This window comes from Oncorhynchus tshawytscha, linkage group LG07, assembly GCF_018296145.1.
Source record: "Oncorhynchus tshawytscha isolate Ot180627B linkage group LG07, Otsh_v2.0, whole genome shotgun sequence".
Taxonomy (NCBI): Eukaryota; Metazoa; Chordata; class Actinopteri; order Salmoniformes; family Salmonidae; genus Oncorhynchus; species Oncorhynchus tshawytscha.
Genome location: NC_056435.1, coordinates 8,411,089 through 8,438,536, shown reverse-complemented (window position 1 = coordinate 8,438,536; position 27,448 = coordinate 8,411,089). Strand labels below are relative to the sequence as shown.

Sequence of the window (27,448 nt, the reverse complement as noted above, 5' to 3'; positions counted from 1 at the left end):
TTTTCGTGAACGGGGCAGTGTACCTAATAAACTGGCCACTCAGTCTATACTGTATCTCAGAGCTACAAAATGAAAAAAATATCTAAAATAACACTATTTATGTAGTGCACTGAGAATTGACATGTACCATGATGTGACCCTGACCCTTGACCTCTTACCCTTTGTCAGCAGGAAGTCAGCAGTGCTGAGGTGGCCCTCGCTGGCTGCCACCATCAGCAGACTGCGGCCCTGCTTATCGATGGTGTTAATGTCCACACCTCTCTGCAGCAACAGCTCTGCTACCTGAGAGAGGGGGGGGGGGAGAGAGACAGAGAGGGACAGAGAGAGTGAGAGCATGAGTGAAAGGACAGCCATCAATGCTGTAAAGCAGGAACATTAGAAGTGTAACAGAAGGATTCATCAGAATGAGTCTCACCTGGGGGTGTCCATGCCTGATGCAGCTGAAGATTGGGACCACCCCCCTCCGGTTGGGCTGCTCCGCCCCTGCACCCCTCTCCAGCAGGAAAACACACGTCTCTGTCCTGCCCCGGCCTGCAGCCGCACTCAGAGCTGAGAGAGAGAGACCCCCAGAACAGTGGTCAACTACCTACTTCACCACTGTGCTCTGAATGAAAGTAATCTTTGTTTTTGTGTTATTGATTGTTTTGAGACAGTTAATAATGAGAGTATAATATTGGCACCACATATGCAATGTGAGCTACAGTACACTGAACAGAAAACGTCACACCCCTGAGTATGACTTTCAAAGCCTATTTTTAGACTGGCCACACTTCAGTGGGCCCATATTTCCCTGTGCTCTCTAGAGAGGCAGGCTCTTAGCTGAGGCTGTCAAAAGTCTTACAGCTGGCCTGGCAGAGAGAGAGACAGATTTGATGGGTATTGGCCACAGCTTGCCCAACCAGCCATCTAGTCCTGGGTATGGGGCATCCATCCAGACAGTATATACCTCCCAAAAGGCACCCTATTCCCTAATTAGTGCACTACTTTTGACCAAAGCCCATAGTGCTCTAGGTCAAAAGTAGTGCACTATATAGGGAAGAGGGTGCCGTTTGGGACACAAGCAGACAGTGCGGACCAGGGAAGCTGAGATCAGACAGGTACTAATGTGGTCACAGGAAGGCCAAGAAGATCATCAAGGACCTCAGCCACCTGAGCCAAGGCCTGTTCACCCCACTACCATCTAGAAGGCAGAGAAAGCACAGGTGCATCAACGCGGGGACTGAGAGACTGATAAACAGCTTCTATCTCCAGGCCTTCAGACTGTTAAACAGTCACCACTACCCTGCCCTGAACCTTAGAGACTGTTACTAGCTAGCTAGCCCCCATTACTCTACCCTGCACATTAGAGTCTGTTACTAGATGGCTATCACCCATTACTCTACCCTGCACATTAGAGTCTGTTACTAGATGGCTATCACCCATTACTCTACCCTGCACCTTAGAGACTGTTACTAGCCAGCTATCACCCATTACTCTACCCTGCACATTAGAGACTGTTACTAGCCAGCTAGCACCCATTACTCTACCCTGCACCTTAGAGACTGTTACTAGCCAGCTATCACCCATTACTCTACCCTGCACATTAGAGACTGTTACTAGCCAGCTAGCACCCATTACTCTACCCTGCACCTTAGAGACTGTTACTAGCCAGCTATCACCCATTACTCTACCCTGCACATTAGAGACTGTTACTAGCCAGCTAGCACCCATTACTCTACCCTGCACCTTAGAGACTGTTACTAGCCAGCTATCACCCATTACTCTACCCTGCACCTTAGAGACTGTTACTAGCCAGCTAGCCCCCATTACTCTACCCTGCACATTAGAGACTGTTACTAGCCGGCTAGCCCCCATTACTCTACCCTGCACCTTAGAGACTGTTACTAGCCAGCTAGCCCCCATTACTCTACCCTGCACATTAGAGTCTGTTACTAGATGGCTATCACCCATTACTCTACCCTGCACCTTAGAGACTGTTACTAGCCAGCTAGCCCCCATTACTCTACCCTGCACCTTAGAGACTGTTACTAGCCAGCTAGCACCCATTACTCTACCCTGCACCTTAGAGACTGTTACTAGATGGCTATCCCCCATTACTCTACCCTGCACCTTAGAGACTGTTACTAGCCAGCTAGCACCCATTACTCTACCCTGCACCTTAGAGACTGTTACTAGATGGCTATCCCCCATTACTCTACCCTGCACCTTAGAGACTGTTACTAGCCAGCTAGCCCCCATTACTCTACCCTGCACATTAAAGTCTGTTACTAGATGGCTATCACCCATTACTCTACCCTGCACCTTAGAGACTGTTACTAGATGGCTAGCCCCCATTACTCTACCCTGCACCTTAGAGACTGTTACTAGATGGCTAGCCCCCATTACTCTACCCTGCACCTTAGAGACTGTTACTAGCCAGCTAGCCCCCATTACTCTACCCTGCACCTTAGAGACTGCTGCCCTATGTACAATGAGTTATTGAACACTGGTCACTTTAATAATGTTTAAATACTGTTTTACCCACTTTTTATGTATATACTGTATTCTAGTCATGGCTCATTCTGTATAACTACTGCTGTGCACACCCTTTCTATTCATCTACTGGCCATACAGTCTATACACACCATCATATATATTTATAATCTGGACTCTGACATTGCTCGTCCTGATATCTCTTAATTCCTTTATGTGGATTTGTTAGATTTGTGTATATTGTTTTGTATTGCAGGTATTACTGCACTGTTGGAGCTAGAAACACGAGCATTTCACTGTGTGTTTAATATGTGTTTGATATGTGTACGCGACCAATGCCATTTTCTTCTCTTTGATGCAGCCTCCTGTTTCACCTTGGCTGGGATGATGAAATACTCACAGGAGAGGTGACATCACCCATCTGGTTCTGGAAGCCAGTGGGGAGGGAATGACGCCATGAATGACATCTGTGGGAGCATGTAGGGCACACCCTCCCCATCTGTCCCACCGATGGTTCCACATGAGCACATGCGCAATTACAAATCACCTCACTCATTTCCTTTATCTCATTTCCCTTCACGCCAGAGCAAAATGTTGAGATAACAAAATACGTTCCGATTTTTTTTTTTTAAATACTGTGGCTATGATTGATACATTTAGGAATACTTTGTCTTGTGACTCAACACTTCTCGATCTAAGATAAGGCAGACGTGCATCACTGACTCATAAATCAATACGCAATTTGCGGATTCATGCCTGAACAGCTGTGCTTCTGTTGTCAATGTCAAATATCTGAGGGGAGTTAGGACGAAACGTGGAGGAGTCTGTCAGTCAGAGGAGAGCTGTCAGTCAGAGTCAGCTGCTTTTACCAGACAAAGAGTATGTGGCTTTCAGGTTAAATCCCTGACATGAGAGGCCTCGTGCCGACAGCCTAGCTCAGCTAGTTTGGCCAGACTGCTCCAATCAGCAGCTGTGCGGTAGTTAGTGACATTAGGTGTGACCAGAGCCATATATTTAGAAATATGTCTCTGGGTATGGTCTTCTGTCTGTTTTTGAGTAAACTGGGTGTGATATGTAAATATCCTGTTGCAGTAAGGTGTGAATAGGTAAGGCTCCATAGCTCAGTGGTTAGAGCACTGGTCTTGTAAACCAGGGGTCGCGAGTTCAATTCTCGCTGGGGCCTTGGTTGAGGAATCAAAATGTTTTGATCCAAAAGGGAGGTTCTCATATTGAAAATACTATTTTTGAATAAAGGCCAATGAGTTAAATAGGTTGAATGGGGCCAATGAGTTGAATGGCTCCTAAAGCTAGTTCACAAACAAGATTAAAAACATGATCCATTGATGCTGTCCAGGTTTATCAACTACTTCCCACAGCTATAAATACTACTTCTGACAACTCTCACGCATGTCACTGACCTTGTGTGGACGACAGACACACACAGCTGCTACAGCTACGATCGTTATTTATCTGTTCCATGTTATTTCATTCGCGTACAGTAAACCTTTGGCGTCTCACCCACAGAGGAGGTAGAGACAGACAGACAGACAGGCAGGCAGACAGACAGACAGTAGCCTGCCCTCCAGGGAGAAAAACGTAATTATTCTCCACTAATGAGAAGCCACCAGGCACGGGAACACATTTGCATAGAGAGAGGACAATTTCACAGGCAGAAGTATTCAAGGACATCTTTCACCGAATAGATTAGAAGAGCTGACGTGAAATCATTCGGCATATAGTAGAGTGTCAAGATTCTCTACCATGGGAGGATTTGTCAATGTAAAACCAATATTTATGAAAATGAAACCATTCTAGACTGAATGGTGAGCCCAAACAGTAAAACAAACGAAGGCCATTAAATTGGTACTATTGTTTATTTTATCGCCCAGTCGGGTCTTTGCAATCAACATAAATACATGATTTCCTTCAATTTACCTCTAAATAGCCTATTTAGTATTCTATATTTGCATTAGCGAGGTTGTTTTCATTCAGGATTGGCTTACAAATGTGACCAGCAGCCAGCAATTGTATGTATGCTTCCAATTGGCAGTGGTTGAGCGCTGTCTGTTCCCCAGCCTATGTATTTACTACTGAGAGCACATAAACACCTATGATTGTATTAGTTGAATGGGTATAAGAATCAAGACAGGTTTGCTTAAATTCCTTTTTTTGGAGATGGAGGAAATACCATCTGATATCGACACCAGCTTCAATGTAAGACCATTATAATCTAATATTACCACATCTTTCTTCTTGAGCCTGTTACTCATTTCACAGATGCTCTTATCCAGAGCAACTTACGGGAGCAAATTAAGGTTAAGTGCCTTGCTTAAGGGCACATCGACAGAGTTTGCACCGAGTCAGCTCGGGGATTTCAAACCAGCGACCTTTCGGTAATTGACCCAACGCTCCTAACCGCTAGGCTACCTGGAATATATGACCCAGTTTCAAACCATTACCACCACTGCCGCCTAAATCTCCCGCTAACGACCGGATCAGAAGAGTCCGTCGGTGTAACCTGCCGTCTTAATAGGTCCTGCTGGTTAAAAGCAGATCAAGCTCTGTACACTCTTCAAGCCTCTCTTCCCCAGTGAGCTCAGCTACATCTCCCAGTCCTGAATAAGCACACGGGCTCAATATCCCTTCGCTCGCATCCTACGCTACAGTAAACAGTAAATGGACAGTGGGCAAGTGGAGACCACTTGAGAAGCTCACTAGGAAGTGGACGACAACAAATGATCTCCGCTGGGTAAAAACGAATGCCAACCACCGTTCGAGAGGCAGCGAAAACAAGCAACCCGAAAACAGAGGATGAGAAAAGAAAAGAAACATTATTATACAGACAAAGGGAAAGTGCACTGTGTACCCGTCTCTCCCCAGAGCGTGTCGGGAGCGTCTATCTGCACAGCCAAATCGTCATCTTTCAGCTCCAGTAAGCTCTTCGCAACCTGACAACGAGACAATAGTACGCACAAGAATTATACACCATAACTATTATAAACAATACACACAGGTTGAATCTGAAGAGAGCGCACGGTGTGTGTGTGTTCGTCAGTGTGTGCATGCAGTAGCCTACGTGAGTTTGTCCCATGCTGCAGGCGGCCGTCAGGGCCTGTTGTAAGGCCTGGCCCTTCACACTGCTCTTCACACTGTGCTGCTGTTGGCCCTCAGGGGCCTCTGTGGGGCCCCAGTCCTGGTTCACCAGGTAGTGGACGATGTCTGGGTGGCCCCTCAGCCCAGCATGGACCAGGGCACACTGACCACTCTTATCAACATGGCCCACCTAAAGGGAGAAACACAGATCAATCAATCAATCAATGAACCCAATATATTTACAGAGCCCTTTTAACATCAACAGTTGTCACAACCATATTTACAGTAACCTAGCCTATATTTACAGTAACCTAGCCTATATTTACAGTAACCTAGCCTATATTTACAGTAACCTAGCCTATATTTACAGTAACCTAGCCTAAACCCCAAAGAGCAAACAGAAGCAGACAATTATGATACATGACTAAGTTATAACTTATGAAACGGCAAAGCTGGGCAACAACAACAGCAGATTGAATTGTCAACAAGGTGAGATAACGGCATGGGACTAATAACTGACCACTGACCTTGGCTCCTTTCTTACAGAGCAGGCTGACCAGTCCTGTGTGTCCTGCTGCGGCGGCCAGACAGAGGGGGGTCATGTCGCTGTCCGAGGGGCCGTCTACGGGCGCCCCCAACTCCAGCAGCAGGGACACCATTTCAAGGTGACCCAGGTGGGCGTGCACACCCAGCACAGGGGAACGGCCAAGCACCTCTGAACGCCCGCTCACACTCGCCCCGCCCAGCATTAGTAGACGACTCACCTGTAGGTAAGATATTTTTTTTTAAAGAAAAAAGTTGCACGTGCGTGCGAGTCTCTCACCTTGACATTGGGTGTGCGTGTGTGCGCGTGCCTGTGCTGTGTGTGGGTGCGTGTGTCTCACCTTGACGTTGGGTGTGTGTCTCACCTTGACGTTGGGTGTGTAGAGATTTCTGAGGGAGGCCAGGGCGGCAGAGAGGCTGTCGGTACTACAGCTCACCCACAGAGCCTGCAGAACACTGGAGGACACACCTGTCCTCTTACTCTGACCCTGAGAGAGAGGGGGGCAGAGACACTCTGGATCAAAACTTCCCCCATCGCCCCCCCCCCAGTGTATGAGAGGAAGAGGAGAGAGGCTACTGTACTGTAATATTTGAACTCGGATAGTCTTTGGATTCACGTCCCATTAGTAGTCCATTCAGACACACTAGCTGGTACCTTGAAGATGTGTGCCTTCAGGATATGATGTCCCAGCTCCATGGTCTGCTGCCGGTTCAGCTTGCTCTCCTGTCTGGAGAACATGAAGGCCAACAGAGCATGGCCACTCCTGGGGTCACAGAGGAAGTCGGTGCTCTCTCCGTCCGCCCTCCACACGAGCCACTCTCGAAAGGAGGGGTGGAAGAGCATGCGGGTGCCGTCCCTGCGTCTCACCTAGAGGGACACGGCACAAGATCAGACAGAGGTTGTCGTCATAAATCCACAAGCGGCTGAGATAGTTACTATCGCTGGGAGCCAAGTGCCACTCCCACAGAGTGAACGTCACTCAATGCAATGGTTGTATACTACTTCCTGGTCTACTTCCTGATCTAGCTAACAACGTACGGTACGGCCGTGTCTCAACAGTCTGTTGCGGGTTCTCTCCTCACCAGGACGGAGGCCAGAGTCTCCAGGCGTTGTTGGAAGTCCTCCCAGGACATCTCTCCTCTCACACCCCCAGCGTTCAGCGCCCGGAACAGCTGCTCGTCCCCCAGCGGGTGTAACGAGGCCAGCACCACGTTGAGTACGGGCAGCACCCGCTCGAAGGTTCGGTCCCCTTCGAACTCCGCACGGCACTGCAGCAGGTACACCTGATGATAAAGAGGACCACAATGGAAATACGTTTGTTGACTTGATTGTGTATTGAATCCCATGTGTTGTACTTCCTGTAGCTGGAGCAACTCTATGGTCTGGTGTCCCAGGCACAGATTAAGTGCCCTACATTTATTTCACATTTGTCAAAGATTTGTCAAATATTATGTGTTCATTCATTCACCTCAGCCAGAGAGACGGGCACTACCATGTAGTTGCCTCCCTTGAGAACCAGGTGGGCGCTCTGGAACAGGTCCAGGGTCAGTTTTAGGTAGAGGAAGGAGCCCTGGCTGCGAGAGGCCAGGTGGGTGTTGAACTTGCTGAGGAGGAGGGGGTCGGGGACGGTGCCGTTGGGCGTGGTGACGTTGGCGGCAATCTCGGGGCTGACGATGACCCGGTGTTGGATGTAGTCGCTAAGGTCTCCGCCGATCTCGCTGCTCTCTGGGAAGTCGTCCAGTGAGAGTCTGGAGAAGGGTAGGAGGGCGGTGATCTCCTGGGGAGACAGGAGACAGCGATCATATTGTAGAATTGTATATGTTGTGGATTTATGTCTGACCAAAATGGGCCTCCTGGAACCGTATATATATCATACACTGCATTCTCAATCAAAGTGTACTGCAGCTTGGTTATATCTCAGAGTTGAACTTAGCCCACACGCCATGCAACCATGAGCCTAGGAGCACACCGCAACTTCCCACCCAAGAGTCTGCAGTACAAAATCAATACGATACAACACAATACAATTCTATCCCCCAGCTCCGGCATCACAGCAGAGAGAACCCTTTCTTCTAGTTGTGACAGGTAACATGAAAGAGGGAAAAACACTGAATAATACAAGTGAGGATGAGAACATCGTTGGCTCACTATGGTTGGTGCTGTATGTGCCAGGACAACAGATTAGTCAGGGAGAGGATGGCACCCATCACATCTCTTCAAGCTGCTGCTTCTTCTGACTCACGGAAACATGAAACACAGTAGTCGTGTAACACTGTACGCGGACACTTCTTCTGTAGGATCTTCATTTGACCAGAATCGAGGCAGCAAAATAATCCTGCGGCAACAGGATTTGAACATTTCGTCCATAATGTTGCTTGATTGGTGGTTCGGCAAACATGTGCTGGCCAACGTTAGGCTACAGGAAAAGTGCAATACTATTAATATAACTGTGTTTTACTGCGGGTTTTCAGTGAATTTATGTGAAATCACACGTCATATCTGCATTTCCTGTGGTGCATGAAAATTCTCAGCACTAAAAGGGTGATCAAATTAAGATCCTACAGCTGTATATAGGGGATAGGGAGCCACGAATCCACTGACTCTCATTCTGCCAGCTTTCTCACAGATTCACATCAAATCTCTTCAGATGTCAGATGCCTTCAGAAATGGTGACGTTTGAGACAAGAGAAGAAAATTACAGCCATAAATGAATAAATCAAATGCAATACCTAAGTTAATATGAAATCATTATTGCTGTTTCATTTCCTTGCTGTGCAAGCACGATTTCATTAAAGTGCGCTGATCCGAAGATTTCACAGTGCCCTGGTTGCATAGCAACCTCGATGGGACCATGCCTAAAACAGGATATTGGCAACTTCCTGTGAAAGGACCAATTGGGAGAGGAGAGAGGATAGAGAGCAGGCAGGGGGATCAACGTCTAACATCCCTTGCCAACACACTCACACACACACACTCGCGCGCACGCACACACACACTGTAGTGGCCTGTCGTGTCCTCAGCACTCCTGTTACATAACGTCAGGCAGGCTCCCAGGAGCATTACGGCCCGGAGTGGTAATCCAGGAGGATTATGGGAAAGCTGCGTTAGGCAGCAGGAGGGATCAGTGGCCAGCCAACATGCTGGAGGAAACCACCGCCAGTGGGCCCTGGTGGAGTAAGCTGACCAGCTAGACTGAGCTACTGTACCTCTGGGTCAGACCAGCAAAGCCATACTGTATGAGACACACAGGGCCAGTGAACTATGGGCAAACACAGATTTACTAAGCTTCTTTTAGTTAAAGTGTAGCAGGAGAAAGTGAGCGCTGTATCAGAGACTCGAACCATAGCTCCTACGGTGCACAGACAAGAGTCTAACAGACTGTACTATGCCACAAAAGCCTGGGTCCCTGGGTAGAGGCAATGCATCACTCACATACACTGGCTAGGATCGTTTATCTGTGCTTCGTGACTGTCCTCTCCTCACCAGTAGGCAGGTCCTGACGGAGACCAACAGTTTGAGCCAGGAGGGGAACTTGGAGACGATCTTGGTGATGAAGGAGGCGACGGTGTCTCCGTAGTCCGGCTTGTGGAACTCTGCCTCGTTCAGACCATCAACCAGGAGGATGAAGTCTTCTTCCGGGATCTTCCTTTCTACACAGGGAAACAGAGGGGTGGTGGAATAGGGAGAAACGGGGAAGATGGGAGAGGAGGGAGTTGGAGTAAGAGTAAGAGTGAGATAGAGAGAGAGAGAGAGAGAGGGGGGAGTGGAAGTAAGAGAAAGAGTAAGAGTGAGAGTGAGAGAGAGAGAGGGGGAGAGAGAGAGAGAGAACAAGTACATAAGATACTGGCAATACTTGAAGCAGGTTAAGGACGCAAATGTAATGCACATAACTGCTGCGTTCCAAACGTATTTTGAAATACTGTACATGTCGCAGCAACTGTTTAAAGTGATATGGGTTGAATTCCACAATGTCGTCACAATGCCACCCTCAGTCAGAAAAGAAAGGAGGTTGTGGTAGGTAGTCAATGGAATACCAGCCGAAAAGCCACAGTGCAGTGCAGTGCAGACGTGTGCAGGCTCTGGAATATCTAACCTGGGGTCCATCCAAAATGATACCCTAGTCCCTATGTAGTGCCTTACTTTTGACCAGAGCCCTGCTTCCATTCCCTTACCCCATGTTATACTTCACGAGTAATGTCACAGAGGGACTTGCACCTTAGATGGAGGGTGAGAACACCATTCACCCCTCCTCAGTCTCCTGTATGGGCCCCTCATCACCGCAGCCATGACTTTTAATAAGACAGGAGAGGGGGGATCACAGAGGCATATCTATCCTGTTCCAGTCTAGCTGAGCTGTCGACACAGCCTAATACAGCCCATCCTGACTGTGTGGAGCTTATATCACTCTATTCACTCTGCCACAGGCATCTACTAGTCCACATCATAAAGACGGAGGATGTGTTGATTCCTCTAGAACGAGCCTGTGGTGGAGGCTACTGAACTAACAACCTATTGATCAGGCTGACAGGCTACTATATCATCAGATAGACTGAGATGGTCTTTTACGTTGATATGGCCTGCCCTCTTGTTTTTCCTGTACAGTAAGGATAATACATTGGATTAAAGCACCGAGGCTGTGCTTACACAGGCAGCCCAATTTTGATCTTTTGTCCAATTATTGGCAAAAGAGCTTATCTGATTGGTCCAAAGACTAATTAGTATGACAAATCCGATCAACTATTTTGCCAACAATTTGAGCAAAAGATCAAAATTGGGCAGCATGTGTAAATGCAGCCTTAGGGATATTGATTGATGTGGATACTCCCACAGTCAAAAAGGTTGTTGTTTGAAGTTATGTTGTTTTTGAAGTTAGAATTGTGTCTGTAGCGTTTTTAACCAGTGAACTTATTATCCCAAAATGATCTAGCGGCCCACCAGGGAGTCCTAATAAACTGTTTCGGGGGGCGCATGACAATTTAGCAAACTGTAGGAGGAGGGGTTGGGGGTGAGGTGTATCTGGTGAGTAGCAGCTGCAGGTGTTACACTTACAAAAGTGGATGAAGGGGGTGGGGGGTTGATGCATGGTTGGGAACATGGAGACTGCAGGAGTAAGTTAGTAGCTACCCTTCCGCAGGTTGACCAGGGGCTCCAGGACTCCCCTGCGGAAGGCAGCGATGGGGTCCTGGACACAGGAGCGCAGACTGAGCATGCTCTGTATATGATGCTCCTTTAGCAGTAGCTCCCTGTAGCCGCTGAGCTGTGGCGCTCTGGACAGCAGGGCGGCGACACTGTGCACAAACTCTGGGACCAGGCAGGTGTAGGTGTTGTCGGCCTGGCAGAAGTGGTAGGACACCACCTGGAGAGCGAGAGAGAGAGAGAGAGAGAGAGAGAGAGGCTCCCTAATTGAGCACTTCAATAATGCTTTTTCAAAGTTTTGACTGCCATGAGTGTCTTGAACTTTCCAGAGAAGTAAGTCCTCAACCAACTTTGAATATCTCCGTCTCACAAATCAGCATTTGATTTTCTCCACGAGGCTAAAGTGTCTGCGATGAGTTGCTAATTAACAGATTGGCTAATCAAGCAGCCATGACGGATCCACTTAATGGAACAGGGGGAAAACAAGGCATGGATGTCAAGAATAAACACACGAGTCTTTGGGACTCGATGGTCTTATTCATTATTCACCACATCAGTAATTACATGAACACACAGTTAACAGAGACATCTTGTTCATTTAGTTGAGGATGGTGAAGTATCCATACACCCAGGGGTCATCTTTAATTCAGGAACTCATCAAAAGGAGCAAACAGATGGATGGCAAACACAGTCAGTCAGAAACGTTCTCCAGTTGCCTCGGAACCCAATTTGTCAAACTAAACCCTCCCTTCTTAGTATTACTAGGTGAAGCCGCAAGACTCTTCCTCTCTGAGACCAATTATAGAGGAATTAGGAGGTGGTCTATTGGCAGTGATTCAAGAAACAAGACTATCTGTGCAAAGCATCGTTCTGAGATACTGAGCATGAATGTTGTCACATCCCAGATCTCAGAACTGTTTTGAAGAGAATTCTTCTTTCATAACCCAATAAGGTCCTGACCTTGAAAGTTCCTAAAGTGCAGAGTATCAAAATACTAAGACCTTTTTTTTTTTTTTTTGGGGGGAACAATACCCTTCCTTCTTTCTAATCACACCTTCAAGTGTATTAATTAACGTTCCCTAAAATGACAAATACACAAATCCTATGGATAACTGAAAAACATTAGCTCTGGTTGGGTAAACGGACACATTTTTCGAGTCTCTGACACCCAGAGTCAGTAAACTAGTTGCTAGTTATCGAATAACATTTGGTAAGTTTAATACTGTAGAACAGGACAAAAATAGCAATGCCTCTCCTCCGGGCCTTACACATTCTCTAAGGTACCTGTATTTATTTGTGTTGGCCATAAAGAGCTTACGTTATGGCCATTCTTATTCTACATATTTTTAAATAGAATTTAAAAAGAGGACCAGAACCTATGATATGAATAATCAAGGACTTGAGACTATAAGGTTCTATCAGCAAAATGCATTGTTTTGAGATAATGAGTATTTTTGAAGGTCCAGCTGTCAGAACTGTTTTGTGATATTTTCCTCTTCCAAACCACTAAATGACTAAAATGTCAATGAAAACGACTCAAGAAGTATATCACCTTACAGGCAATTCTTTTTGATGATTGACAATCCAGCATTGTGTGATTGGATTGAAGATAGATCCTGACGGCACCAAGTTAAAAGGTGTTTTCAGATGATTATCTTTTGTTCGTCATCGTAAAATAACAACAACAACAACAAACACGGACATGTCGGACATGTAAAGGACCACCTGAAGAGTAACTCCATGTGAAAAACACATTGACCCAAATGTCAGATAGGACCTTATAGTCCCAAGACTCTTCTCCACCAGAGGTGTCTGTGTTTCTGTATGTGTGTGTGCCTGTGTGTGCCATTCAGGTGTGTGTGTGCGTTCAACATGAAGTGTGTGCATGTGTGTGTAGCGTATCGTACCTTGCTGGCCAGGCGTTTGACAGCCTCGTCTCGGTGTGCCTCTGGTGTCCCGGGGCAGGTGGTTTCGCTGGGCGGGGGGTCTGTGGTGGGGGTGCTGGGCTGTTTGGAGGCGCCGTCTGTCCCCCTTTCCCCAACTGCAAGAGGGACACAGCAAGGTGTAGCCGGTGTGAAATGGCTAGCTAGTTAGCGAGGTGCAAGCTAATAGCGTTCCAATCGGTGACGCCACTCGCTCTGAGACCTTGAAATAGTTGTCTCTCTCGCTCTGGAAGGGTTGCGGCTTTTGTGGAGCGATGGGTAACGGTGCTTCGAGGGTGACTGTTGTCGATGTGTGCAGAGGGTCCCTGGTTCGAGCCCAGGTAGGGGCGAGGAGAGGGACGGAAGCTATACTGTTACAAAGGCACACATGTGAACTGTCACTACTTTCTCATGAGAAGTTGGAGGAGAATAATAATCATTCAATGAAATATTTTTTGGAAAACCAGCACTCATGACTAGATTTTTTTTTTTCTTGTGCTGTGAATACAAGAGAGCATGTTAAACGCATCATTGTGGGCTGGTTTCTATAATGGACCCAAAACATATCTCCAGTAAACAATGTTAATTAAATAAGGCCCTGAGTCACAATGGCAAATCACTTCAGTCTCTGTCAGGCATTTATCATCATGTACTATAATTAGGTCACTGTCTATAATGCATTTCCCTGAGCAGGCACATCAAAGCAGATTCCTACTCTTAACCTAAATGATGTCATTACTTGATGTCATTACTGGCGTGCCATATGGTGCACTGTATCAATTTGCTGGATGGGGGCCAAGACAATGATATGCGGTGTGCATTCACAACCATGGATGGTGGGAGAAAAGTGCGGTACTGTACCTAGCTACTGACGAAGCAACGCTTGCGTTTGTGTAACACCAATCTCCACACAATCAGTCATAGCTTTCAGGGACAGCGCTTTCAAAAGGTTTTATTCCTGTGGCTTCTGTGTGGCTCATCCGCTAGGACCAAAATATCTGATAGACCCTGCTACTTGAGAGTGATGGCTCTGTTCAAGTATGACTGATCTCAAGGTAGACAGGTTGGCTTGCCTACTTAGAAAATTGTTAAACTTATAATGAAAAAATGTGAATGTTTCAATCACCCTTTGCTGAATGAGTAACCATCAATTTGTCCTTCCCTTCTGGGGCACAGGGAACTGGCAGCTTCCTCAAAAAAGAGCTGTTGCATCTCAAGAGGTTCATCCTGTTGATCATTTCAAACACAATACCTTCAGAGAAGGGAAATGTATCTCTTACTTTTGGGGGAGGTGCAGGGGCTCTGGTTGGGGACCTGTTGCATGTGACCTCCATGACAGCTGAGAGCCACCAGCCGCGAGACAACGGCCGTCTTGCCGAAGCCCACATCACCCACGATAACGGCCCCACGGCCCTCACAGGTGTCACTCTTCCTTAGGACCTCCTCTAGCCGATGGAACAGCCAATCACGGCCTTGGAACGGTGCATCCATGGCGACGGCGGGGACCTCGAACAACAATGGCTTCAGCATGATGTCGCCAGATTTGAAGGGAGCGAAGCGCGCTGGACAAAGAGAAAAGAGAGAACACAGGGGTTGATAACATGACTTCCTGTTCCTTTTAAAGAGCATTGTGGTATACAACAATAATATAGTTGTGTATGGTGTTGTAACACAATAATTGTATGCACAAAGGAAGGATCTCAGTCGGGGTCTCAACTTACTGTTGAGCGCATTATGATATGGGGTGAAGGTTAATGTTAGGACATAGACAAACACACAATCCAGGATCCACTTCCACACTTCCTCCCCCAGGTGGCAGTAACCGGGTCTAGATGCTGAGTTTAGCCTTGATAAGCACATAAATGACTGACAATTAAGATGATCGTCAGTCAGAGTGCCAGTTTAGAGAGCCGGGAGGCTGCTGGTTGGTTTGGTGGCCATGACGCCTTTGGTTTGGGTTTGAATCTTTAGTTTAGGCCTGTTTGTACTTTTCCTTTTTGTGTGTATTTGTTCCTGTCACCATCTGAACATAATAATCCGCTTCGGCTCGTCGACCCAAAGGAGTCAAGGCAGAGCTGGTCATGGACCTAAGCTAAGGTAACGCTGATTTCTCGCAAAGAAATGCACACGTTCATTCAGGTTACAGACCATGCAACTAGACATAGGACCCCTAGACTTAGCGAGTGCAACAATATTAACAGGCTAGTTAATCGGTTTCGTAACAAGCGTTAGAATAGTACTATACACAAGATGCAATTTTGAAATTTGGTTGTACTTCAGAAGTTTTCCTCTTGTTAGCCCATGTCAGCAAAACAAGCTATCTAAACTTGTAGTATTCATGGCTGAATTACCGACTGGGTACAAAGGGCACGTGCCCAGGGTCCCTGATCTCCATGGACCCCCATTGATTTTGTACTATACAAAAGTATGTGGACACCCCATCAAATGAGTGGATTCGGCTATTTCAGCTACAACCGCTGCTGACAGGTGTATAAAAACGAGCACACTGCCATGCAATCTCCATAGACAAACATCGGCAGTAGAATGGCCATACTGAAGATAAGTCAGTTCATAAAATTTCTGCCCTGCTAAAGCTGCCCCGATCAACTGAAATTGCTGTTATTGTGAAGTGGAAATGTCTAGGAGCAACAACGACTCAGACGCGAAGTGGTAGGCCACACAAGCTCACAGAACGGGACCGTCGACTGCTGAAGCGCGTAGCGTGTAATATTGTCTGTCCTCGGTTGCAACACTCACTACCGAGTTCCAAACTGCCTCTGGAAGCAACGTCAGCACAATAACTGTTCGTCGGGAGCTTCATGAAATGGGTTTCCATTGCCGAGCAGCCGCACACAAGTTTAAGATCAAGTGTTGGCTGGAGTGGTGTAAAGCTCGCTGCTATTGGACACTTGAGCAGTGGAAACGCGTTCTCTGGAGTGATGCTTCATGCTTCACCATCTGGCAATCCGATGGACGAATCTGGGTTTAGCAGATGTCAGGAGAACACTACCTGTCCGAATGCATAGTGCCAACTGTAAAGTTTGGTGGAGGAGGAATAATGGTCTGGGGCTGTTTTTCATGGTTCGGGTTAGGCTACTACAAAAATCTCAACCCTACAGCATACAATGACATTCTAGACGATTCTGTGCAGTTTGGGGAAGGCCCTTTCCTGTTTTTCTGCCCCCTGTGCACAAAGCGAGGTCTATACAGAAATGGTTTGTCGAGATTGGTGTGGAAGAATTGAATTGCAACGCTGACTGCAAGCCAGGCCTAATCACCTAACATCAGTGTCCGACCTCACTAATGCTCGTGGCAGGAATGGAAGCAAGTCCCCGCAGCAATGTTCCAACATCTAGTGGAAAGCCTTCCCAGAAGAGTGGAGGCTGTTATAGCAGCAAAGGGGGACCAACTCCATATTAATGGCCATGATTAAGGAATGAGATGTTCTGTAAAAATTAGCTGTAAAATGACACTTTTTTCTCTCTGCCCCATGGCAAAACAAGTAGAATTTAATTATATTAATTTTCAAATTGCACACATTTCCCTCCGCCCCATGGTAAAATATGTAGAATTGCAGAAAATGTATTTAAAAAATGTTTCCCCTCCTCAGTCAAGAGGGGGGGCACTAAAAGGTTTTGCCCGTGAGGTGGGGAGGGGGACCAACCAAATATTGCCTAGGGCCCCCAAAAGGCTCGTCCTGGCCCTGTGCACACACACATGCCTGCATAAACGCCTGCATGCACACACACACACACCACAAACCCACCCCACACACACAGAAACACAAACAGTACCATACCGTTGGCGTCCCTTCCCCCTGTGCTGTTCCAGGGCTGTTTGACGGAGCTTCGCTGGGGAGCAGCACTCTGTTGATCATCCAGGGAGCTCAGATCCTCCAGCTTCGTGGAACTAGTGGCTGCAAGGGAAGACATGAGAGACAGAATGAAGGAGAAGAGAAGCAGAAAATAAAGAATGAGGGAAAGCAGGAAAGAGAGCTTTTTTTTACAGAGTTGTTTCATTCGTTTTTGCCTTCAAGGTAGGAAATCTTAAACATTTGGGAATAAAAATGAACAAAATCCTTCATCGCCAAACAGTACAACTATGGAGCTCAACATACTGTTCTACGGGCACATACGACATCCCGATTATTTTCAAACATTTTTTAATATATTGGGCCTCAAATCGGCCATTATCGCCAAGTGTGAGCAATGCGAAGAGCAGATGCGAGGCATGTCCCACCGTCAGCCAATCAGCTATAAAGGTTCTCTTCAACTAACTCACAAGTTCATCGCAACAATGGCATCAAAGGTATAACCTACCCCCTCAATTCATGCCCTGGTTTTAACGTAACACCCCAAGCCCTTCACGGACACAGAGATATTTAAGGAGAGAATGATGACTGAAGGAATTGGCCTATAACTTGGTCTGTCAAACAGGTTGGCCTACCTCCTATTTCTTAAATAGGAAGAAATTGGTTTCAACACAAAGCCCTTGTTTTAAGACAAATTCAAATGAAGACTGTTTAAATGAAAGAGGTTTTTCTCAAATCAGCCTGTTTTCAGCACCCATGTTGAACATATTACATTGCTGCTTCAAAGTAATGTACGTTATGCAATTTACTCAAATCTGGCTTATTGCGAGGTCACTAACTCTGATAAATAGCTTAATTATGGGCAACACATTTTCTTCTCATTAAAATCAATTACAGAAGTAGAAAGCTATCAAAGTTCACCTCCGGTCCCTCACATCAGTAGCCCGCCCGCGCAGATGCTGCGCTCCTTGTATGCGCATTGTTATGCTTCCTCGGTTGCCATGTTGATTTCCTTACCAGGCCTACACATACACCAAGCTGCCCAGCAAATATAGACAGATTTTTATACTGCCGTGGAGGTGCCGCTAGGCGTATGTACTATACCGATTACTAGGTCACTGCGATTTGGCCCGACTGAATCGTTAAATGTGAGAGGTTCCAACTAGGCCCCATACGGGTGAGCATAAAATACAAGGACGTTCTCAAAGCCGCAAAGAGAACCTTGATGACCTCATATCTAGCCGGGGGAATTCTGGTGGAGACATCCTCCCAGGTAGTACCAGCGATGGCAATACTGGCTGCAGTAACCCATGGGGGTCAGGGGTCGCACGTGGACATTCAGGGAATAATACTGTTTTCCTGGCAGCACAGCATAAATCTTAGCGGTCTGCCGTGGGAAGAAGGGCCTCCTCTGGGGACCAGCGTGTGTGTGTTGAGGGGGAGGGGTGTTTCCGGGCTCCATCAGCCAGGACTAGACATTACACACTCAATATCTACCCATCCTGGAACATTTTGGCACTCCTGTCGAGCGGCTTCAACAGTAATCATGGGCTAAAGAATTCAAAAGGTGTTCTAATCCTACTGACAAACAATCTAGATCCTGCGGTACAATCTGTTAAAATGGATCCTCAAGGAAGACGGATTGCTTTGAATGTACTATTTGATGATAAACAGACATGGCTCATAAATATATAAGGGTCGAATAATGACGATCCAAACTTCTTTGAGAAAATGTATAATAATCTCATTAGTCTGCAAGATACAAATAATTATATTTTAATGTTAGGGGACTCCAATACAGCTTTATGTACATCCACACCGTAAAGGCAATCATACTATCACCCTCTGATGCTCAAAGTGATCACGAATATTATGGACACGTTGGAATTGACTGATATTTGGAGGCTAATAAAAATGTGGACCTTTTAATACTTAATCAAGCTAGCCGGATTGATTATTTTTCTTTTCTATGGAGCCAAAAGTAAACAAAGTATTGATTGAGGATGGAATGCAATCAGACCATCAACTTATGTCCCTCCAGATAACTATGAGAGACTTTCCACGAGGATGGGGATATTGGAAATTGAACCAGGGTTTATTGGAAGACAGTACTTTCTTAACAAAAACGAACGGAAATATATAACAGATTTCTTCAGGCACAATACAGGTTCAGCGGACCCACTTATCGTATGGGATGCCTTTACATTTGTCTTTAGAGGCCACTCAATTCAGTTTTCCTCCCCAGAACTAAAATGGTTTGGGTCAACGGAGAAACGACTTACATCAGAAATAGAAAAACTAGCATTACAAAATCAATGATGTACTACTGAACCACCGAATAATCTAGATGCAAAACAGACAGAGAAACTTATTTAGGAAAGATTGGGTTTCAATTATACCAAAAACTGAGCAAATAGCACTTTGTGACATCGGCTGATGTAAAAAGGGCTTTATAAATAAAATGGGATTGATTGATGGAGAAGGGCGACAAATGCACCTAGTTTTCCTTCAACCGTCAATATAGAAACGCAACCAAACATAATCTACAGACAATAGTTACAAACACTGGAGAAATCCTTATCTCACCAAAGGAGTAAAATTATTATTATTTTTATGTATTTTACCCCGTTTTTCAATCTTGTCTCATCGCTGCAACTCCCCAACAGGCTCAGGAGAGGCGAAAGTGGAGTCATGCATCCTCTGAAACATGACACGCCTAACCGCAATCCTTAACACCCGCCAGCTTACCCCGGACGCCAGCCACACCAATGTGTCGGAGGAATCACTGTTCAACTGGCGACCAGGGTCAGCCCGCAGACACCCGGCTCACCACAAGGAGTCACTAGAGCACAATGAGTCAAGTAAAGCCCCACTGGCCAAACCCTCCCCTAACCAGTGCGCCGTCCTATGGGACTCCCGACCACGGCCGGTTGTGGCACAGCCCAGAAAATGAACCCAGGCCTGTAGTAACACCTCTAGCACTGAATGCGATGCAGTGCCTTAGACCTCTGCGCCACTCGGGAGGCCTAAGTCAAATATTTTTTGTCAAGTTCTTACAATCTCAATTAACAATGGGTTTTGTGAAATCCTTCTCCCAAAAAATCATGTTCTGCGACAAAAAAACAACAACTTGCGATGGCCTAATTACACAGGACAAACTACGGTTGGCAAATGATTCCCTTCAGACGGGGGAAAACCCCTGGTCTCGATGGCATTCCAAAAGAGATCATATCTGCTGAGAGATCCACTACTACCATGTTTTAATTACTCGTATATACTGTAAACGACAAACTATCGGACACACAAAAAGAGGGACTGATCTCTCTCCTACTGAAGCAGGAGCCAGGGGGCAGTACAAAGACCCGGTATCGCCAAACAATTGGAGGCCCTTCAATGTCGCGACGCAAAAAATATTGGCAAAATGTACTGCTCATAGAATTAAAAAGGTCCTACCGGACATTCAGACGGGATTCTTAAAAGGAAGATATATAGGAGACAACATTAGACTCTTAAAATCTTTATAGCAGATTTTAAGACAGCATTCGATACAGCAGATCTAGAATCAGTTTATAAGTGCCTAGATTTCCTTCAGCTTTTGAGAATCTCTCATGAGATGGGTAAAAGTAATGTACAACAACCCTTTATGTAAAATATACAGTGCTTGTGGAAAGTATTCAGACCCCTTGACTTTTTCCACATTTTGTTACGCTACAGCCTTGTTCTGGAGAATAAAAGCAGACTCGTGTGAGAAATTTCATTTTTTTTTTGTCCTTTAATGGCAAACCAAAGAAAGTTAAACAGGCATATTTATATAACGAACATGAGTTTGAAGGGTTACAACTATTAAATTTTAAGACATTAAACCTCTCACTTAAAGCCTCCATTATACCAAAATGATATCTAAATCCAAACGGGTTTTCCAGCAGGCTACTAAGAGAGGCACATTCAACATTCAAAAGGGGTCTCTTTGCTGTTATGTAGATTAACACCAACCTTTTCCGGTGGATTGACAATGGAACCCTGTTTAAAGTCTCATCCGTTTGAAATGAAGCCATACAGAGATGGTTACAAATCCAATTTCCTCCTCCGGAAGAGTCCAGAACAAGTATTACAGCAAATAGTACGGCTAAACTACAACGTACTGATGAAGGAAATAACCATTTTATTGTCACAAAAAAATATAAGAAATGATAAGAAATTACATTGAAAATAAGGACAGCCAATTTTTTTGTCACACAAGCAATTAACAAAGGCGTATAGGGACGTATGATCGATACAAAGGTTTAACCAACTCATCACAGCTCTGCCACAAGAATGTAAGGGGCAATTACTCAAAAGAGAAAGGAATTCATTAGTTTGTCTGCCGCCAGTCAAAAACCACGCATGGTTTAAAATGACTCGTATTCCCGCACATCGAAAAATATATCAGTTTCACTTAAAGTCGAGAGGTTTGACAACTGTTCTGCATCAAATTCCAGATAATTGAGAAGAGATTTTTTTGATGCCCCTTAACCATGGCATGTGGTTTGTGAACCGCTGCACAAAACATTTGACGCATCGATCCGTTCTTTTCAATTGAAACTATTATATGTAATGTTCTCGCCACAAAAAAAGAATGCTCAGTAGATGGGGGTGAGTCCTGTGCCCGCTGCAACGAAGAAACAGAATCAATAGATGATCACTTTTGGAGTCAGGTTCGGGAGTGGTTGTTGAGTCAAAATGTCTGTGTTCAGATGGATGTAAAAACAGTACTGTTAGGAGATTAAAAAAATTAAAAACAAGATCAATCAATGGAAAATATCATTATCCTTTTAGTTGAACTATATACTCTTAGGCCAATCTCGGTAGAAATTGTACAAATAGAGAGGTTCGAGACCCTCTTAAGATGTCAAAGTAAAATAGAAGAATGTATAGCAAAAGGAAATAGTCAAATGCTAATATACTGGGAAAGATGGGTTAGTCTGTCGACAATTGAGGGTTGGAATTAAGATTAGAGGGATTGGTTGATTTGACGATGCACCTAGAGTTCAGTACAAATGTTAGGAGGCTGTACAGGGCACTCGGAAAGTATTCAGACCCCTTCACTTTTCCACATTTTGTTACGTTGCTGCCTTATTTGAAATTGGATTAAATCATTTTCCCCCTCATATACCTACACACAATACACCACAACGACAAAGCGAAAACAGATTTTCGAAATGTTTGCATTTTTATAAAAAATACAAAACTGAAATATCACATTTACATAAGCATTCAGATCCTTTACTCAGTACTTTGTTGAAGCACCTTGGGCAGTGATTACAGCCTCGAGTCTTCTTGGGTATGACGCTACAAGCTTGGCACACCTGTATTTGTGGTGTTTCTCCTATTCTTCTCTGCAGATCCTCTCAGGCTCTGTCAGGTTGGATTTGGGAGCGTCGCTACACAACTATTTTCTGGTCTCTCCAGAAATGTTCGATGGGGTTCAAGTCTGGGCTCTGGGCCACTCAAGGACATTCAGAGACTTGTCCTGAAGTCACTCCTTCGTTGTCTTGGCTGTGTGCTTAGAGTCGTTGTCCTGTTGGAAGGTGAACCTTCGCCCGAGTCTGAGCACCCTGGAGCAGGTTTCGTCAAGAATCTTTCTGTACTTCCCTCCGTTCATCTCTACCTCAATCCTGATTAGTCTCTCAGTCCCTGCCGCTGAAAAACATCCCCACGGCATGATTCTGCCACCACCATGCTTCCCGTAGGGATGGTGCCAGGTTTCCTCCAGACGTGACTCTTGGCATTCAGGCCAAAGAGTTCAATCTTGGTTCCATCAAACCAGATAATCTTGTTTCTCATGTGAGAGTTCTTTAGGTGCCTTTTGGCAAACTGTCATGTGCCTTTTACTGAGAAGTGGCTTCCGTCTGGCCACTCTACCACAAAGGCCTGATTGGTGGAGTGCTGCAGAGATGGTGGTCCTTGTGGAAGGTTATCCAATCTCCACAGAGGAACTCTGGAGCTCTGTCAGAGTGACCATCTGGTTCTTGGTCACCTCCTTGACCAAGGCCCTTCTTCCCGATTGCTCAGTTTGGCCGGGCGGCCAGCTCTAGCAAGAGTCTTGGTGGTTCCAAACTTCTTCCATTTAAGAATGATGGAGGACACTGTATTCTTGGGGACCTTCAATGCTGCAGAAATGTTTTGGTACCCTTCCCCAGATCTGTGCCTTGACACATTCTGTCTCGGAGCTCTACGGACAATTCCGTCGACCTCATGGCTTGGTTTATGCTCTGACATGCATTGTCAACTGTGGGACCTTATATAGATAGACAGGTGTGTAACTTTGATGAAGAACATTTTTTATTTAATGAATTTTAGAACAAGATTGTAACGAAACAAAATGTGGAAAAGGCAAGGGGTCTGAATACTTTCCGAATGCACTGTATATATATTTAATTTGTATGTTTTCCACCAGGTCCTCCAACCAGGGGAGGGGGTGGTAGGAACAAAACAAAAAAAGTAGAACAGAAATAACATATTGGCCAGCAGCATACCACCCTGCATCCCACTGCTAGCTTACCTCTGAAGCTAAGCAGGGTTGGTCCTGGTCGGTCCCTGGATGGAAGACCAGATGTTACTGGAAGTGGTGTTGGAGGCACTCATTCCTCTAGTCTAAAATAAAACATATCCCAATGCCCCAGGGCAGTGATTGGGGACATTGCCCTGTGTACGGAGCCGTCTTTCGGATGGGATTTTAAATGGGTGCTCACTAAAGATCCTATGGCACTTATCATAAGAGCAGTGGTGTTAACCCCGGTAGCCTGTAATGTATTTCAGCCTTAAGGGAGAGCGATTCAAGACTCTTGTCCTTGAGTAAAATGGGAAACAAATTGGTCATAGTTCTTCCCTTATGCTGCTCATGTATTGTGACGTCAAATATTCTGGAGAAAGACTCTCAAGGATAAAACACAAAGACACACAGAGAGCCAGCTGCAGCATACACACACACACACACACACACACACACACACACACACACACACACACACACACACACACACACACACACACACACACACACACACACACACACACACACACACACACACACACATTCATGCACACTCGAACGCATCGTATAGTAAATCCTCTCACTCTCGGCTTCCATTTTACTTCTCCTCCGTCCCCTGTCCCCCCCTCTCTTTTTCTGCCCCTCTTTCCTCTTTCTCTGTCATGCTCACTCTTCAACAACTCATTAAAATGGGTGTTTACCACTAGATCAGTACTTGTTGTATTGTGATGATAATCTAAGTGAATCCTCATCCAGCCTGGGAATATCAACAGCTCACTACCAGTCTGTTTTAGTTCTCTTTGCTCTGCTCCACCAGACCTAGCTTTCTCTGCTCTGCTCCACCAGGCCTAGCTTTCTCTGCTCTGCTCCACCAGACCTAGCTTTCTCTGCTCTGCTCCACCAGGCCTAGCTTTCTCTGCTCTGCTCCACAAGGCCTAGCTCTCTCTGCTCTGCTCCACCAGGCCTAGTTCTCTCTGCTCTTCTCTACCAGGCCTAGTTCTCTCTGCTCTGCTCCACCAGGCCTAGTTCTCTCTGCTCTGAGTGAGTGAGAGGAGATCCAATAGAAGTGGCTTATGAATTCAAGTCTGGCAAAGAAGCAGCTAACTAGATTACAGTCATTTCCTTTGGGAAACAATCTGCTTGTCGGGGTCTGGATGTGATATAACAGTACAGTAATATCTGGATAGGGAGGTTGTAGATAGATATACACAGATGTTCTGTCTGTGTGTGTGTGTGTGTGTGTGTGCGCGCGCACATGTGTGGGTGTGTGGGCATATGGGTGTGTGCATGTTGTTTTAATGAATCTGCAGTAACTGTTGTATAGTAGCTAGATGGGGCTTGAGGCTTCTAGATTCAAGTTTAATCGCTCTATTTGTAGTAAAGCTGTGATTGAAGCATCTCTAAGTTATTTAGTACTGCCTTTTGTTCCGCGTGGGAAGGCAAGGAACTATAGCTGTCATGATCGAGCCATACTACGAACTCAGCGGCCGTTCCCTCTCTCTCTCTCTCTCTCTCTCTCTCTCCCCCTCTCTCTCTCCCTCATACAGCACATAAATCCATAGTGCGTGGCCCAGCCTCCTGTACTACCGTATAATCTGGCATTACATGAGACCTTTAATCTCCTCAGAGTGGAATCACAAGAGGAACGTCACGTTGCTCTGCTTTGTGACACGTACTGCACAGCTCACAGGACAGGAAGTGGACCAGGAAATGGCCTGTATGGCGCTACACTTCACCTCGCCCACTGGAACACCATGTTACAACACCCAACATCGCCCCCATCGTGTCCAGTCTAGCGGTGAGTCACACCTGGATCTTGGGAAAAAGTGGTTGGCGGCTGGACCAGGCTATTGTTCAGCGTTAGAACCATTGAGCTCAGAGATACACTTCACATCACCATCATGCCCATTATACTGCTGAGACAACCTACGTCTTGTTCCATCCGGGGCCAGGTTACTGTTAAACAACGTACACATTTTCTTTCCCACAATCTTCCACCTCACATACATGTTGTTTGGTGTGACAATAATCTCAGAGCACTATGATGAAAGCTACAGCGGCAGTTGAATGGAAAGAGCTCTCGGGGGGGGGGGGTCTGCCCTCTTTCAATGGCACCGCAGGAATACTGACATTCTATTCACACACGGCGCCACTTAACTCTCAAGCTGTACTGAAATCAGCAGGTATACGTGGGACTAACACTTCCTCTGTGCTCGGGCCACCACAGCACAACAACAGATAGAAACCTATGTAGAGCGTGGGCTTTGGAAGAAACCAAACATGTCCTGTGTTACTCCCATCCTTGTTTTCCCCCCCATCACAACCTGAACGGGAGGTCTGTTTAAACAAAATAATACCATGCATGCTCATTTCTAGCAATTAACGTTCTCCACGAGCAGCATCCCTAACAAACAGAAGAGTCTGTCCGTCATTTCAGTGGATCCACTCCCCTGAGAGATCGTCGTCGTCGCCCCCGCTCTCCAAATGGAGTGACATCTAACGAAGGATAAAGTTGTCTCTTGTTCTCTCAAACACAGAGGAGAAACAGATGTAGGATAACAACGTAAACCCTCCTGGAATACTGTAGCCGGTAGCGTTCACTGTCTCCATCCTCCAGAGATGTAATGCCGTATGCCGTCCTCGTCTAATGACAGGAACTCGGCAGAAAGCAGCTCTGTCTAATGGCTCTTCCACGTCACAGAAACCACATGGTCAGAAAAAGCTACAACTACAGCTGTTTTAGCTACACAAATGAATGGAGGAAAGAGAGCTTCGCCACAAAAATGATTGGTTCTAGACACCTGGCCAAGGTAGAGCTGTTTGATTGTCTTTCATGGCTTCCTTTCCTCATCTCCTTTCCCTCATCACCGCTAAAAGGTAAAAGGACTGGATAGATCTCCAACGTACTGCTTTCATCTATCATGCCCTGCTAGGCCAGTAATCATAGAGGAAAGGACACAAGGGAAGGAGACTAGTTGAGACACCACCAGTCAAGAGGCATGAGATGGCCACTCACCTGCCACAGAGTTAGGGCGTGGCATCACAAGGGAAGAAGTGCTGTGCGTGTGGCGTTGTGGGAGGGGCCTCTTGGCTGGGGGCGGAGTTCTGGGTTCCCCTAGGATGGTGACTTCAGACCTGGGCGGGGCCTCGCTGGGCCGTGGCAGGTCGTCCTTGGCGACGTGAGGGCAGTAGTCGCCTCTGTGCCCTCCATGCCCAGCGGCCCTCCGGCTGCCATCTTTGCTCAGATCCAGAGTGGAACCGCTGCGGTCCTCATTCTCAGAAGAGCTGGTGATGGGAGCTGAGGCACAGAGGGAGTAGACAGGGGTAAGGTGACTACAAACAACAAAACCAAACGGTTGACTAAAGGCATTTGGGATGAGATCAAGTTAGGAATCGTTCACTGTGCTTTTCCAGTCTGGTATGTTATTGGCAGTGACACTGTACTGAGTTAAAGAGTAAGAGTCCGATCATCAGTCACATCAACAGTGGCGAGGCATCAGTCACACATCGACATCAACACAATCAAACGCTTGTACTCTGCACCCCTTGCCCTTTTGTATTTACCTATAAATACAAGCTCTATTTAGGGAGAAAGATGTCCTATTTTAGAAAGTCCAGACCCGTACGTAGCAAAGACAGCAACGTCCCAGTTTTGTCAAGAGGGACCTGAAGCCTCTTGACTAAAGTGGCACAGGCAGGCAAAGAGAGAGAGAGAGAGAGAGAGAGAGAGAGAGAGAGAGTTGGGAGAGAGAAAGACTTGACAGAGAACTCAAAGCAAGGTGAAACAAGTATCATCTATCTCTATTTCTTCAGTCAGTGCTGAGGCCCTTATCTTAATCAGGTTTATTGACACAGAGTAATGCGATACAGTTGAGGTCGGAAGATTACATACACTTAGGTTGGAGTCATTAAAACTCGTTTTTCAACCACTCCACACA

The 27,448-nt window shown here is 46.1% G+C and overlaps 1 protein-coding gene and 1 non-coding gene across 2 annotated transcripts in view; one reads left to right on the top strand and one right to left on the bottom strand.

Moving 5' to 3' along the window:
- The window catches only part of LOC112255164 (protein TANC1-like), a 49,504-nt gene that overhangs the window by 7,049 nt on the left and 15,007 nt on the right, over positions 1–27,448 (bottom strand). The window contains exons 6-20 of the mRNA XM_042323999.1: positions 26,527–26,808; positions 16,967–17,083; positions 14,448–14,729; positions 13,153–13,286; positions 11,234–11,465; positions 9,593–9,759; positions 7,578–7,886; positions 7,192–7,392; positions 6,764–6,976; positions 6,474–6,596; positions 6,093–6,329; positions 5,549–5,755; positions 5,339–5,420; positions 416–549; positions 159–282 (exon numbers count right to left, since the gene is read on the bottom strand). Coding sequence (XP_042179933.1) covers positions 159–282; positions 416–549; positions 5,339–5,420; positions 5,549–5,755; positions 6,093–6,329; positions 6,474–6,596; positions 6,764–6,976; positions 7,192–7,392; positions 7,578–7,886; positions 9,593–9,759; positions 11,234–11,465; positions 13,153–13,286; positions 14,448–14,729; positions 16,967–17,083; positions 26,527–26,808 — 2,844 coding nt within the window. The remainder of the gene's footprint in view (positions 1–158; positions 283–415; positions 550–5,338; positions 5,421–5,548; positions 5,756–6,092; positions 6,330–6,473; positions 6,597–6,763; positions 6,977–7,191; positions 7,393–7,577; positions 7,887–9,592; positions 9,760–11,233; positions 11,466–13,152; positions 13,287–14,447; positions 14,730–16,966; positions 17,084–26,526; positions 26,809–27,448) is intronic.
- On the top strand, positions 3,583–3,655 carry trnat-ugu. The gene has a single exon. It is a non-coding gene; the product is annotated as a tRNA-Thr (tRNA).